At 42.3% G+C, this 15948-nt stretch overlaps 1 protein-coding gene, 1 non-coding gene and 1 pseudogene across 2 annotated transcripts in view; 2 read left to right on the top strand and 1 right to left on the bottom strand.

Moving 5' to 3' along the window:
- Rnf212b (ring finger protein 212B) overlaps positions 1-15948 on the bottom strand; it is a 46569-nt gene that overhangs the window by 8035 nt on the left and 22586 nt on the right. The window contains 7 exon segments of the mRNA NM_001447090.1: positions 8612-8660; positions 9406-9466; positions 9632-9674; positions 9899-9945; positions 12328-12356; positions 13374-13434; positions 14448-14563. Of these exon segments, the coding sequence (NP_001434019.1) occupies positions 8612-8660; positions 9406-9466; positions 9632-9674; positions 9899-9945; positions 12328-12356; positions 13374-13434; positions 14448-14563 (406 nt within the window).
- On the top strand, positions 2793-4752 carry LOC134482117 (WW domain-binding protein 11-like; annotated as a pseudogene).
- On the top strand, positions 11058-11164 carry LOC120097296 (U6 spliceosomal RNA). Its single transcript, XR_015639200.1, has one exon. It is a non-coding gene; the product is annotated as a U6 spliceosomal RNA (small nuclear RNA).

Raw genomic sequence — 15948 nt, 5'->3', positions numbered from 1 at the left:
CTGTGAGCCCTTACCGCCCAGCCACCTTCCCAGGCCCAGTACTTTATTCTCAGAATTGGGAGCTCATTAGCTCTGTTCATCTAGACAGCAGACAGCACTCCAGGGAATCCTCATGTCTCTACTTCCCCAATACAGGGCTACAGACACATGTCATTATACCTGGGCTTTACATGTGTGTTGGAGAGCCAAACCCAAGCACATGCTTGGGCCTGCCCAACCTGACAAACTAAGCCATCTCCCAGCTTCAAAGCTGCATTTTTAGACAACTGTCATTACTTGAACTGTTTGGTTCCTGGAAATCCTCACACAGGACTGAAGACTTAGGACTAAAGGTTACCAGGTTTTTTCTGTCAGAGCTCACCACATACCAGCCTCTTCCCCAGGAGTACTGTTGAAAACAGTTAGAGGCACTTGCTTTGGCTGCTTGAGATGATGTCAGTTGGGACAAACAACAGACTGAAAGACATAGAGGAAAACTGGGGGAGTGAGATGTGTGAGAACTCTGAAATGTCTTAACCCAAATCCAGGACCTAGACCCAGGACTGTGCACAAATGCAGGAAACAGTTGAAAAGGCCTAAGTTCTCACCTTGAACTAACCCTGACAATATACAAATGGAAGGTCTCAAAGAACAGTTGTCAATTAGATGACTGAGTGCCGGAAGTATGCAAATCATGTAACAGATAAAAAAATTCAGCACTGAATTTTCCAAAGATTTAATCACCCTTTTAAAATACATTTAAAGAAGGAAAGTGAATTATGTCTAAAGCACTGAAAATAGGTTGGTGAGATGTTCATCCCTTAAGAATATTTGCTTTACTACACAAACCTGAGGGCCTGAATGCCTGAGTCTGATCCACAGAACCCATGAGAGAGAAAATAGAACTGACTCCCAAAAGTTGTCCTCTATGTGCCACATATGTGCTCTAGCACCGGAGTTCCTGTCTGCCCCATTATATTAACATGCTAAAAGAAAGGATGAGAATAGCACTTTATCAAATCAAGAAAGCAAACTACACAAGAGAATTAGTAGGGGTGAGGGTGGGGTGTGGGAGGAAGGCTGTCTCAGCTAGGAAAGAGCTTGCTATGTAAACATGAGGACCTGTGTTTGGAACCCCTGTACCCATGGGAAACCCAGGCATGGCATTGCAGTGTGAGCTTGTAGCCCCATCGCAGGAGGGACTAGAGATGACTGGATCCCTAGGATTTTGTACCCAGGCAGTCTAGCAGAAATGGCAAGCTCAAGTGAGAGACCTTGTCTAACAAATTAAAATGGAGCACACAAGGTTCAGGAATCACTAAGGAAGATGGGGTGGAGATCTAAGACCCTGAGGGTGGGGAGGGAATGGTGTGGCCTGCTGCATTCATCAATTCCCAACAGCTGTGGTTGCCTGGACTCGATGAAACCAGTAAACAGTGACACTATGGTCAGGGTAGGGAGGCTATGAAACCTCGCCCAGGCTGAGGAGTTCTTGGCAACTGAAGAGGGAGGCATTACTTTTCTTTGGGGATGTGGCTGGTAGGTTGCCTACGCTCATATAGGCAGGACTAATTCAACTCAGTGGAGAGGGAGGAATGGGGTGATTGAGGGTGGGTATGATCAGGATACAAAGTATGTAATAAGTAGGAAATTACCAAATAAATAAATTAAAAAAAAAATCTGGGCACGGTAGTGAATACTTTGATGACAGTGCTGGGGAAGCTGAGGCTGAGGCAGAGGGATCTTTGGACGTTGAGGCAGTCTGGTCTACAGAGTATATTCCAGGATGCATAGTGAAACCCTGTCTCAAAAAAAAAAATAAAAAAGGAGGAGGAGGAAGAGGAAGAAGAAGAAAGAAAGAGGAGGGCGGGGGGAGAAAGGAAGGAAGAAATTAAGGTGACTGGGCTGGTGAGATGGCTCAGTGGGTAAGGCACTTGGTACCAACTCTGATGACTGGAGTCAGATCCCCAGAACCCACATGGTGGAAGGAGAGAACCAGCCCTCAAAAGTTGTCCTTTGACTTCTACATGGACACTGTGGCTCATTTGTACCCACATACATATACACACTAAATACATTCATAAATGTAATTAAAACATTTTTCTTGGGGCAGGTGTTGAGACAGTCTTTCTATGAATCTTTGGTTGTGCTGGAGCTCTATGTAGATCAGGCTTGCCTTGAACTCAGGGATCTGCCTGCCTCTGCCTCCCACGTGTTGGAATTAAGGTGTGTGCTAGCAGACCCAGCTAACAAAGCAAGCTTTAAAGGAGGTGGAAGTGGATGGTAATTGAGGAAGACACCCAAAGTTAACCTCTGGGCTAAATAAAAGACAAAAACCCATTTAAAAAATATTCCTAGGACTGAGGTCCTTTGTATGGAAGACCCAAACATTTGAGAAATGTTATTTAACACTTAGGTAGAGAAGGAATCAACAAAAGAAACTCTAATAGAGAAGCCAGAGAAGTCAAAGGAAAATTTGAATTTAGAATTAAGAAAGAAAAAAAGTCACAGTACTCTCTCCTTCCTGCCTTGGAGTTCATTTGGAGGCAGAGGCGCGCGGGATAGTCGATCTAGGCCAACCCGATCTATACACAGATGTCCAGGGCAGCCAGGACAACCAAGAAAAACTCTATCTTGGGAAGAAAGGATCTTCCTTCTTCTGAGAAGCTGAAGTTCACCAGTGTTCGAGGTTTCAAGATCGCCTTGCCTGGGTGGTAGACACAGAGGCAGAGGTGAAGGCCCCTTCGCAGAAAGGACTCAGCGGTCCTTCTGTTTTTTATTTACTGAAGAAGAAAATCAAATAGATTGTCAACATGGGACAAAGATCAACATCCTCCACCAAGAGTGGGAAGTTTATTAACCCCACAGACCAAGCCAGAAAGGAAGCCCGGAAAAGAGAATTGAAAAAGAACAAAAAGGGGCTGGGGATTTAGCTCAGTGGTAGAGCGCTTACCTAGGAAGCGCAAGGCCCTGGGTTCGGTCCCCAGCTCCGAAAAAAAGAACCAAAAAAAAAAAAAAAAAGAAAGAAAAAAAGAAAAAGAACAAAAAACAGTGCATGATGGTCCGAGCTGCGGCTTTGAAGATGAAAGATCCCAAACAGATTATCCGGGACATGGAGACACTGGATGCAATGGAGTTTAACCCAGTGCAACAGCCACAGCTGAATGAGAAAGTACTGAAAGCCAAGCTGAAAAGGCTGCGGGAAACGTTTGAACGAATTCTACAACTTTATCGAAAAGAAAACCCAGATGTGTACAAAGAATTGAGACAGCTAGAGGTAGATTATGAACAAAAGAGAAATCAACAGATCCAGTATTTTGATGCCATCAACAACGCTCAGCATGTGGACTTAGAGAGCATCCCTTTGCCAGACATGTCCCATGCTCCTTCCAACATCTTGATCCAGGACATTCCTCTTCCTGGTGCACAGCCGCCCTCCATCCTGAAGAAAGCCTCAGCGTACGGGCCTCCAACCCCAGCAGTTCCTATGCTGACTCTCCTGGGTCGTGGTGTCCCACGTTTGCCCCCTGGCAGAAAACCACCCGGCCTCCACCTGGCCCTCCTCCTCAAGTTCTGCTGATGGATGGCTGTAAAGAGGGCTTTGCTCTAGGTCTTCCCCTCAGAGACAAGATGAAGACATGCTGTACAGCCCAGGGCTTGCTCAGCGTGGTCATGATGACGACACGTCCAGTACCAGGGAGGATCATGGGTATGCGGAGGACATGGAACAGGATACACATGATGAGAATACTGAGGACAGAGACCCTGACAGATTGGACTCAGAGAGTCACCCCAATGGCAGTAAGAGATACAAGACTGAAGAGAAAAGGTCAGGTCTGAAGGTGCGATGTGTTGATATGCCTGGGAAATCAAGGAAGAACAACATAAAGGAGTCAACTCCTCTTCAAGCCATGATGCTGCGAATGGCAGGTCAGGAAATCCCCGAGGAAGGATGGGGATCAGAGCAATTTTCAGAGGAGCAGGACGAGAAAGACTCTAAAGATTCTGAAGTGGGAAAACAATCGCAGAAGCAGGATAAAGAAGATTCCCACTCTGAGGGCACAACTGCTGCCTCTTCACAGCACCAGGCTCCTCCACAGTCCATTCCTCCTCAGACTCAAGCACCTCCCATGCCAGGACCACCATCTCTTCGACCTCCTGGACCACCTACAGGCCCTCCTCGTGGGCCACCTCCAAGGGCCTCCATTCCTGAGACCACCTGGAATGCCAGGAATTCAAGGACCTCCTCCAGGCAGACCTCCTGACCCTCCCCCAGGTCCTCCTCCAGGTCTACCCCCTCAGCCCCCGCAAGGACCTCTGCCAAGGCTTCCTCCTGTACCTCCAGGGATCCCTCCTCATCCTGGGATGATTTGCCCATCCTCGGTGCCTCCTCTTGTACCTGCTCCACCTTCCCTTTACTCAACAGGTCTCTTGCCCAATACAGGGGTGCTGACTGACCTGCCCAGCCTCATTCAGGGACCAAAGGCAGAAGGTGCAAGTGTAGTCACCATGGAGAAGAAAGCCACAGTGACCATCAGTGCCAAGCCCCAGATCTCTAATCCCAAGGCAGACATCACACGGTTCGTGCCCACTGCTCTGAAGGTGCGACGTGAGAATAAAGATGCTACTGTTTTCCAAAGAAGGTTGGAGGATGAGGCTGCTGTGCCCATTGCCAAAGCAGCCCCAAGATGGGGTCCCTCAGTTCCTGCCTCAGCACAAACTAAGGACGATGCTTATGAAGCGTTTATGAAAGAGATGGGAGGGCTGCTGTGACAGAGTCTCCTGCCAGGACAGGCTTCTCTCCAGAGGACTGGATTGTTCTCTCCAGAGAACAACAGACTCTTGCTAAACTTAGAGTGAAGAGCAACATCCACTGTCAGGTGTTGTCCAAGTCCCGTTCCAGGAGCCTCCTAATGTTTGTCTGCTGGGATCCCCACACAACGCGTTTCTTTATAATCGACCAGGACGTGAAGGAATGAACGCTGCCCACCCCTGTGCCCTTTGACACCACCACATCCTCCGTCTCATCCCCTCTCTATTTTGGGAATTCTGTAGGGGAGGTCTTAGTTACTCGTTTTCACTCATATGCAGTGGGGACTAGAGTAGAAAATTCTGGAGGAAAAAAGATTACTCCAACTTGACTTTTGTGACTGAGTTATTTTTAATATTTTCCTGTAAATATTTTGTAATATTTTCCTTGTACTGAAATGAATTACAATATCCCTTACTAATTCAATGCTTGGTATATGGGAAGAAATATATGATTCTGGGATTAAAGATAATTTTCCAAAAAAAACAAAAAAAAGAAAGTGAGAAATTATTTTAAGAAAGAATTTACCAATGCTGGAAAATGGCTCGAGGTTTTATGGGACCTTGACTGAAAAGTGTTCAGTGAATCTTGTGGTGTGGAGTGAATTGAAGTTGAAGGAGGAGGATAAATGAAAAAGTTAAATGGTATTGGGGAAAAAAATTAAAAAGTAGCTAGGAATGGTGGCAAGTACCCAGAATCCCTTCCAGTACTTGGGGGGACAAGGCAGAAGAATTTTGAGTTTAAGGCCAGCCTGGTCCGAACAGTGAGACCCCATTTGAAAAAGCAAAAGTGGGGGTTGGGAATTTAGCTCAGTGGTAGAGCACTTAAGGTCCTGGGTTTGGTCCCCAGCTCCGAAAAAAAGAAAAAAGAAAAAAGAAAAGTGGCCAGTGGTGGTGGAGCCCACCTTTAATCTAGCACTTGGAATGTAGACACGGGTGGATCTCTGTGAGTTTGAGGCTAGCCTGGACTACTCTAAGCAAGTTCCTGAGGACAAGTTTCTATTACAGAGAAACCCTGTCTTGAAGATTCACACCCCCCCCCAAATAAAAACAAATAAAAAACAAAACAAAACAAAGCTGGCAGGGTGTGTAATACTATTTAACGTAAGAAAACAAAAGGAGTATTCTCTAAGAGTTGCCTATACTTTGCTTCTCGTCATAACAATCAATGATTAATTGAGCTTGCTCTTTTGAGACAGGGTCTCAAGTAGCCAAAGATGACCCTGAACATCTGATCCTCCAGCCTCAGTCTCTCTGGTGCTGTAATTATAGGTTTGTGCCACCATGCTGGGGATCAAGTCAGGGTTTCATGTAACCTACGCACTCTACCAGCTGAGCCACATGCCCTCTACCTGGCAAAGAGCCTTAAAAGTAGCAAGAGGGAAGCCACACGTCACAAATAATAATAATGACTTTTTCATCAGACATACCAGGGACCAGAGGACACTCAAAGTTCTCAAATATTATCAACCAGAAACTTATATCCAATAATACTACCTTTCAAAACTGAAGGAGGAGTTAAAATATTCCTATATAAACAAAAATTTAGACAGTGAACTTATCACTCTCAAACTTGCCTTATAAGAAATACTAAATGGAGTCTTTCAGGCTGAAATGAAAGGACACTAATTAGTAACTCAAATGTGGAAAAGATAGTTATAGAGGTAAATACAACAAAAGACAGTTTAAGTGCATTTTTCTTGGTAGCTTCCCCCTATCGTATTTTAAAGACAATTGTATAAGGTAGTAATTTAAAGTTTGAGTTGCAGAACTATGAAGTTTTGGTAAGTATTGATATTAAATGCGGTACTAACTTAAACCAGGCTTTTATAAATGATGTTAGCTGTAATCTTAAAACAGTTTTGAATATAGTAAAGGAAATAAAAGATCTAAAGTGTTGTACTAGAAAACAATCAATTTAACACAAAGGAAGGCGGTAATAAAAGAATTAATGACAAAAGGATGACATTTATAAAAGAAATAGCAAAATGGCAGTTCTTTCTTATTAGCAATTATAGCAATTATAAATGTAATAATGTTTCCAATGAAAAGGCAGAAAACCAAGACCAATGCTGCTTAAACCTGGAGACCTGAATTCAACCCTTAGAGACCACCTAAGGTGGAAGGAGAAAACCAACTCCACAAAGTTGTCTTTTTACGTCCACATGGATGTCATGGGTTAGTATACATTCATGTGTACACATACTAAGTTAAAAGAAAAATTTACATAAAATCAAACAGGCTGGGAATAGAGGCCAGTGGTAGACATTTGCCTAATATGTATTTGATCTCCAGTACTGATTGAAAAGAAGAAAAAATGAAGGAAAGCAGAAAGCAAACAAGGAAAGAAAGAAGGGAGGAAGGAAAGAAGAAAAAGATTGTGTATGTATCTCAATGGGAATATGCTTGAGTCCCCAGTTTCAGTCCCCAGCCCATCACACACACTGCCTTCCATGAAGAAAGCAAAAAAGAAAACCCAAGTGGCTGTATTAGTAACAGACAAAACAAGACTTTAAAAAACATTGTTAATTCAGCTCCGAAAAAAAGAAACAAACAAAAAACAAACAAACAAAAAAAACATTGTTACTAAAAACGAAGTCCATGTTTTACCTTTAATGCGGAGTAAGAAAACAAACACCTTTCAGGTTACAAACTGATATTTTATGCACTGGTGAGATGGCTAAGCAGATAAAGAGCTTACTCAAACCTGATGACCTGAGTCTGACCCCTGGATCCCACAGAACTGACTCCACACAGTTTTCCCTCTGACCTTCACATGTGTCTCGGTGCAGAAAAGTAGAAGTAAATGCCATCATTACAAAAGAAATTCACTTTGTTAATTTCCTTTTAGACTTAATTTCTACTGCCATCTTGTGGCAATTCTGAAAATTCGAATAACTTAAGGTCTTTTGATCAGAGTTTTTTTGTTTTTGTTTTTTTTTTAAGTAGAGGTAGAGAGGTAGGAGTGGGGGTGGGGACAGAGAGGGGGAGATTGTTGTGCCATGGTGCACATAGGAAGACCAGAAAACAACTTTTACTTGGTTCTCTCCTTCCATCTTTTAAAAAATGACGTATTTATTTTTACTTTATGGGCATTGGTATTTTTGCCTGCATGTATGTCTGTGTGAAGATGTTGGTTCCCCTGGAACAGGAGTTATAGACATTGTGAGCTGCCATATGGGTGCTGGGAATTGAACCCCAGTCCTTTCCAGAGCTGGGGACCGAACCCAGGGCCTTGCGCTTCCTAGGCAAGCGCTCTACCACTGAGCTAAATCCCCAAACCCGCAGCCAGTGTTCTTAACAACTGAGCCCTCTCTCCAGTTCTCTGTCTTTCCACATTTATGTTTGTTGGGGTAGTCAAATTTAGATTAGAAGGCTATTACCCGTTGAGCGACACCTTTGATCAGGTTTTCTTTTTTTTAAAAAAGAGTTATTTATTACATATGAGTACACTGTCATTGTCTTCAGACACACCAGAAGAGGGCATTGGACCCCATTACCGATGGTTGTGAGCCACCATGTGGTTGCTGGGAATTGAACTCAGGACCTCTGGAAGAGCAGCCAGTGCTCTTAACCGCTGAGCCATCTCTCCAGCCCCCTTGATCAGGTTTTCAATGGCTATCTCTCAACTTTTTATTTTCTTACTCTCTGTTTCAGAACAAAAATACCATACTTGAAAAACTGTAATGTATGCTGGGATACCTGGGATCATTTTTTCAAGAAAAAAGTAAAACAGCATTATATTATGCATAGAACACTAGAAATTTCTAGTATCTGGACAGAACATGCAGACTTCAGATACCTTCCCCCTACCCTCTCTCACCAGTGTAAGAGTCTCTGGGAGCGCTCCTTTCGTGCAGGCCTCTGCTTCCCTGACGGAAAAATAATGACCATTAATTACTCAACCCAGTTCCTCTACATCCCCGACTCCCCATTGTTTCTCAGTAACAATTCGCTCACACATCTATCATTCTCCCACAGCATGTGAACTGGTTTTAAGGGGGACCTATGCAGGCTGGAGAGGTGGCTCAGTGGTTAAGAGCACTGATTGCTCTCCCAGAGGTCTTGAGTTCAAATCCCAGCACCCACATGGTGGCTCACAACCATCTGTAATGGGATGTGATGCCCTCTTCTGGTGTGTCTGAGGACAGCTATAGTGCACTTATATATAAATAAATGAGTCTTTAAAGAATAAAGAGGGATTTGTGCTTTTTTACTTCAAACATGCATGAGGCGGGGACTGCACATTCACTTCTTGAGCACTTACACTGCAGCTGCCCCTGCTGATCCATGTCATTGTCCAATGCTGAATATCTAAGGTAGGCGCCATATGGCATGACAAGATTTGTGCCAAAACCAATATATATTTAAGATTCTTGAATTACAGTCTTGCTTTTATTAAACATTAGAAACCTCAATATAGAAAAATAATATGGGGCTGGAGAGACGGCTCAGCGGTTAAGAGCACTGGCTGCTCTTCCAGAGGTCCTGAGTTCAATTCCCAGCAACCACATGGTGGCTCACAACCATCTGTCATGGGATCCGATGTGTCTGAGGACAGCTACGGTGTACTCATATAAATAAATTCTTAAAAAAATAATATGACCATTACTTTACCTGTTCCACATGACTGATACCAGCCACTGTGTAAGGGATGGACTCCATAGAAGAAGAGCGACTGCATAAAATGAGATAAAACAAGAACTCAAACAAAACAAAAGCAAACATAAAAAACCTGTGTTACATTTGACTTGGCAGTAACCCTCTCCAGTACCACTTTGAGCCACCTCACTCATCCACCTTTGTTAACAGCTACAATGTTCAATAATAGGCCTCCACTCACCTGACCACTTGGCTGCTGTGCTGGGAACTGGGTCGTGGAGCAGCTGAAAGAGCATGAAGTGTAGGAAAAATTGCCATTAGTGGAACTCTGCCTTACCTGGCTAATGTGCTTTGAGTGGTGACCTGGCTATATCATGTTTTACACATTATACATAAGATTAGCATAATCATGTTACGGTTTCTGAGGAAAAAAACAACTTCCATATCAGGAAAAGATACTTTTTCATCTCACACAGATATCTGGAAAGAATTAGTTTTTGTTTTTCACCTGACTGTGATGGGGAAGTAATACCCACTGGTCGAGGTGTGGTTAACCTACAAGAAAATGAAAAGAAGTCAGCTTTGATCTCATGGAGCAGAATTACAGGTCACATTAGAGAGTCAATCATTCACTGATTATAAAAACAGTAGCTTAGAGGCTGGGGAAATGGCTCTTGCATTTCTGAGGATCCATGTCTGACTGCTCACAACTGCCTTTAACTTCAACTTTAGTGGATCTGATATTTCTGGCCTCCATGGGTCACACACACACACACACACACACACACACACACACACACACACACACACAATCTCTTTTAAAAAAGATTTATTTATTTCACGTATGTGAGCACAGAAGAGGGCATCAGATCTCATTACAGATGGTTGTGAGCCACCATGTGGTTGCTGGGAATTGAACTCAGGACCTCTGGGTGAGCAGTCAGTGCTCTTAACCACTGAGTCATCTCTCCAGCCCATAAAATCTCTTTTAAAAGGCAGAGGAAGAAGAAAAGAAAAGAAAAGAGCAGGAAAGAGAAGAAAAGAAAGAATGGAGTAGCAGCTTCTTCTCTAAGAATGAGTACTCACAACATGGTAGGAAAGACATCATCACAGCATACAGAAGTCAAGTTTCCTTGTGAGGTCCCTTACTCTCCACTTCCCCAGTGGAGCCTTCCTCTATTCTCTCTCATAGAGTAATTCTGGAGTTCTGTCTTTCTTCCTTCTGATAGCATCTTACCAAATATTCTCAACTTTATATCTACTGATCCATTCGTCCATTCATTCATCCAGCCAGCCAGTCAGCCCGCAAGCCATCCATCCATCCATCCATCCATCCATCCACCCATCCATCCATTCAACAAACATATCTATGTTCTATGCCTTGAGATTAGAACAGTTGGCTATGAGAGATTCATAGGCTACTAAGAGAAGGTAAGACTCAGGCCTGGATAGAACCCAGTGGTAGAGTGCTTCCTTAGCGAGGCCTGAGATTTGATATGCCAGGACCATAAAGGGGGGGGGGGGGGACAAACAAACTCAAGCACAACAGTTTATATATTATAATGGATATACAAAAATAAAAAAAAATTGAAATACTAGATAGCAACCTCTGTGACTTCAGGAGTGCTATGTCTTTTGAATATATTCATCATTAAAAATATTTACTAGTGCTCGCTTTGGCAGCACATGTACTAAAATTGGAACGATACAGAGAAGATTAGCATGGCCCCTGCACAAGGATGACACGCAAATTCGTGAAGCGTTCCATATTTTTGGGACTAAATCACTACCCAATACATGTACTAGACTGACCTATACCTATATATGGACTGACCCAGGGCTCCAACTGCATATGTAGCAGAGAATAGCCTTGTTGGGGCACCAGTGGAAGGGGAAGCCCTTGATTCTGCCAAGGTTGGACCCCCAGTGCAGAGGAATTTCAAGGGGGGGTAAGGAGGGCAGATGGGGGGGAGGGGGAGGGGATGGGGGCCTTTGGACAGGAAACCAGGAAGGGGAATAACATTTGAAATGTAAGTAAAGAAATATATCTAATAAAAAATTAAAAAAAATATTTACTAGTTAGTAGGGCACAGTACAGTAATACATGTTGAATTCTTGAGGAATTAGTAGGAACTTATAAGACAGTAATCAAGGGTGAGTATTAAACTCAAGATTTCACTTTAGAGCTGAGCGTGGTGGCACATATAACTACTCAGGAGGCTGAGCCAAGATCACTAGTTCAAAACCAGCTTAAGTAACTTAGTGAGGCTGTCTCAAAATGATTAGTAGAGAGAGGGCAGGAAGGGCGGGGTGAGGGGCATGGTGGTATGTACCTTTAGTCCCAGCACAGTGAAAAGCAGAGGCTGTCAGATCTCTGAGTTCCAGGCTGGCTAGGGCTATAGTGAGAGTTTCTTCTCCATAAAAAGGGGAGGGTGGAGGTGGCTCTTGAGAGCACTAGCTCAGTGGCAAAGACCCTAGCCCCTAGTACCACAAAAAATAAAACAAAAATATTTCACTTCTGTCAGAGAATCAGGAAAGTAAAAGATATATTCATCAACCATTTTATCCACCATGGAGCCCACACAATTAGGAGTCAAGAAAAACTAGCCAAGGGGCTGGGGATTTAGCTCAGTGGTAGAGCGCTTGCCTAGGAAGTGCAAGGCCCTGGGTTCGGTCCCCAGCTCCGAAAAAAAAAAAAAAGAACCAAAAAAAAAAAAAAAAAAAAAAAGAAAAGAAAAGAAAAACTAGCCAAACGCTTCCCAACATAAGAAAATGGTTAAGGATTAGGAGAAGGAATGCCAGGTACCATGAACTGTTCAGTCCACAGTGTCCACATGGAGCACATCATCACATTTATGTACAACTATAAAACTGAAAATGTTTTCAAGAACAAATCAGAAAACTTCAAGGTAGTGGGCTAGTGAGGTAGAAACCGACCTGTTTCCGTAGTAGCAGCTTGGCGATCCCTGTAGGTGGGAAATGAAAGTGAGGGAAGCTATCATTAAAGGCTTTAATTAATGGATTATAAACTGGTTTGTTATATAATTTACCTGAAAGCCCCCCTAGCTAAGGCTGCCAACAGAAGAACAGAACTGTGTTTTCTTAAAAAATTGTTCTTAGCTTTCAGAGAATAAAAATTTAGTTGTTTTTTTTTTTTTTATAACAGCATACTGGGGAGGCTAGGCATATAGCACACACATGTAATCTCAGTACTAAGGGAAGAAGGCAAGAGACTCAGGAGTCCTAGGCTAGCTAGCTCAGTAAGAAGGCTCAGGTGGTAAAAATGCCTGCTAACCTGCATTTGATCCCTCATTCCCACCGTAGAAAGAGAAAACTGATTCCTTAAAGGTACATCTGACTGACAGCTGCTCTCATGCACATAGCACACAGCACATACGCATCATACGTCACACACACACACACACACACACACACACACACTAACAATAATAATATTAAACAAATCTTGAAACAAACATAACAAGGAAAGGATCCTGAGGCGTTTTGGACTTCTTCAAGAGAAATGTTAAGTTGAAATATGTTTCTTAATGAGGGATTCTCATCAATTACAGTACTACTCACTGACATTTCAGAATGGGTCGAAAGTGTGCTAACTATTGATGCTTCCAGCCTTCCAAAGTCTTCTGTGCCTGTATTTATTTACTACAGTGTGCCTACTGTATAAATATGAGTTTTCTGGGAAGCACTGTTCTAAATAGCCATCCAGAAAGATGAATAAGGTAGGAAGTAGAATAATAATAAAGAGTCTTATTCAACTGGGCACGGGGACATGGGTGGTAGTTCTCGACCACAGGGACAGAAGGATCCTAAGTTTGAAGCCAGCCTGGACTACCCAGTGAGAACCCTGGGGATGGAGCTCAGTAACTGAGCATTTATCTATCTGAGCATGTGAAAGACCCTGAATTTGATTTCTAGAAATCCAAACCAAAACAAGTAAAAAAGATAAAATCTATTTTATTCACCTTTAGGATGGCTAGAATTTTCTTCAGTTCTCCATTCTCCTTCCTTAAGACTGATAGCTCTCTAGGCAAAAGATGGAAACAGTCAGGTCCAGGGCACTACGATAGAAATTATTGTTATTATCAACATCTTAGTTAATGCTTGCTGAGAGGTGTTTGCAGAAAGACAAGGTACTTTCATCAAGGATCTGGTGATTCAGGGAGAAAGTGGCAGGGTTTTGATGGTAAAAACAAATGGACAAGATGAGCAGTTATTTGGTATGACTTCAAGGGGTTTTGCATAGAATTCCATTTCTTCTTCATACATAACCTTGGACTATTGATGTCTAAGTTTCCAACAACTGGGCCTTTGAGAAGGCTCAGTGGAGAAAGGCTTTGGATCAGATCTATGGCTTGAGTTAATTCCCTGAGCCCACGTAGTGAGGGGAGAAAACCAACCTGCCAAGTTGCCCTCTGAGCTGGCATGCATGGAGGGTTGCATGCACAGCACACTCACAAACAGTAAAGAAACAATTTAAGTTTCCAACAAGGACTCTAGTTTTTTAATTAGCATTTTATTTTATTTTATGTACATTGGTGTTTTGCCTGCATATATGTCTATGTGAGGGTATTGGATCCCCTGGACCTGGAGTCACAGGTAGTTGTGAGCCACCAAGTGGGTACTGGGAATTGAACATGTGTCCTCTGGAAAAGCAGCCAGTGTTCTTAACTGCTGATCTACCTCTCCAGTCTCAAAGATTCTGTCTTTTAGTTTAAGATTTCCAAAATGCACTCCTTTTGAATGTTATATCTCAATGTTATCAATATGAGTCTGCTATATCTGACTTCACTGAAGAAATGTTTTTGGATATAATGAAGTAGAAGAGAAATGCTATAAAGTGAGGAGAGTCCATAGACTGAAGAATGAAAAAAAAAAATAAGAGAGACCAAGGGGAACAACCAAAAATTTCATACCTGACTTTCCTAAGACAAATATGAACATGCATAGGGCAATTTTCAGTGCTTACATTTGGAAAAGACTACAGTTTTACTAAAAGAAAGAAAAGGTGCTAGCTGGAGGTTTAACGTTGTGCTTACTTGTTCTGGCTGGCTGCTGTTTCCTGGGCCTCCTTCACAGCTGCTTCTAAATTTCTAATTCTGTCCTTATAAAAGGCGATAAGAAGATCTGTTTGTTTCTTCTGGAAGCACCACACCTACTAGGAAAAAAGAGGTCTTTGGCATACACTTCTATTAACTCATTCATATTACTTTAAACTATAAGGGGAAATTCACTAAATCATAGTTTAGAACTGTTCTTCTCCTAGACCTTTTAGTATAACTTTTAACTCCCCAAAACTATAGAGTTCAACACTAGGGAGAGTCAAAACTTTCCATTTTAGGACATTGGCTTTCTCTTACCTTAATGAGAATATTTGGCATTATTGAATGATATATATATGCATATATATATTCATAATATTCATTCTACACACAGAGACAGACAGACACACACAGACACACAGACACAGACACAGACACACACACACAGACACACACACACACAGACACACACACACACACTGTTCATCCTGAGCAAAAAACAATAATAAAACTTTCAAGTTTTTTTTCAATGCTTCCAATGTATTTTCTGTAACACTTAGGCTGTGCTAGTCGAAGGATGTTTGTGCTGTGTAAGTAGAAGTGGTAGATGTGACCAGGTATGATGACACACACCCATCATCCCAGTGCCCAGGAGGGAGAGGCAGAAGGATGAGGAGTTTGAGGCTTGACTTGACTGGCCACAATGTGAATTTGAAGGTGGTATGGGCTATGAGACCCTGTCTCAAGGAGGAAGGACATAAAAGAATATTTCTGATTTTTTTAAAGTTTTCTGATTTATTTTTGGATATAGACATATAACTTTATCTTCCGTATTATTTTACCGTTTGCTACACTAATGTATCTAGCACAGGACTGTTGAACCAGAGTTAATATTTACAAAGTGTTTTAGCTGTGTCAGGCTCTATTTTGAATACACAGCAGAATTTATGTCTCATCTCATTGATCTGACTATAAATCCTTTATCAAAGGCCCTTCTCTGGGTATGTGTACTCTTCACATGATTTTTTTCTCATCTGATTTGTTTATAAAAGTAAAATTTTAGAAAATTTGAACAAAACAGAAGCAAAAAAATTACATAGAATTATCTGAAATGATAGGAGGATGTGTTTGGACGTGAATAAAAAAAGATAACTATGTAATAAGACACAGTACTCCCAACATTCTAGTTTTAACTGTGGGATCAACATGTTATGAAATGAGTTATTATAAGGCACTTGGAATTTTAGCTGAATTTGATAGCTCATGCCTGTAATCTTAGCCCTTGTAAGGCTGAGGTAGGAGAATTCTAACTTTGAGGCCAGCCTGAGCTACATTAGTGGACTGCAGAGCAAGATCCTATGACTAAGAAAGGCCAATAGGCCAGATGGTGAGATGACTTCAGTGGGTGCTGTCAATCTTGATGACTTGAGTTCAACCTAGGGACCCACATGTTAGAAGGAAAAAACAGACTCCTGCAAGTAGTCATCCAACTTCCACA

Source organism: Rattus norvegicus, chromosome 15 (genome assembly GCF_021556685.1).
Source record: "Rattus norvegicus strain SHRSP/BbbUtx chromosome 15, alternate assembly SHRSP_T2T, whole genome shotgun sequence".
Classification (NCBI taxonomy): domain Eukaryota; kingdom Metazoa; phylum Chordata; class Mammalia; order Rodentia; family Muridae; genus Rattus; species Rattus norvegicus.
Note: the sequence above shows the minus strand (reverse complement) of the source record. Positions and strands in the feature narration are given on the sequence as shown.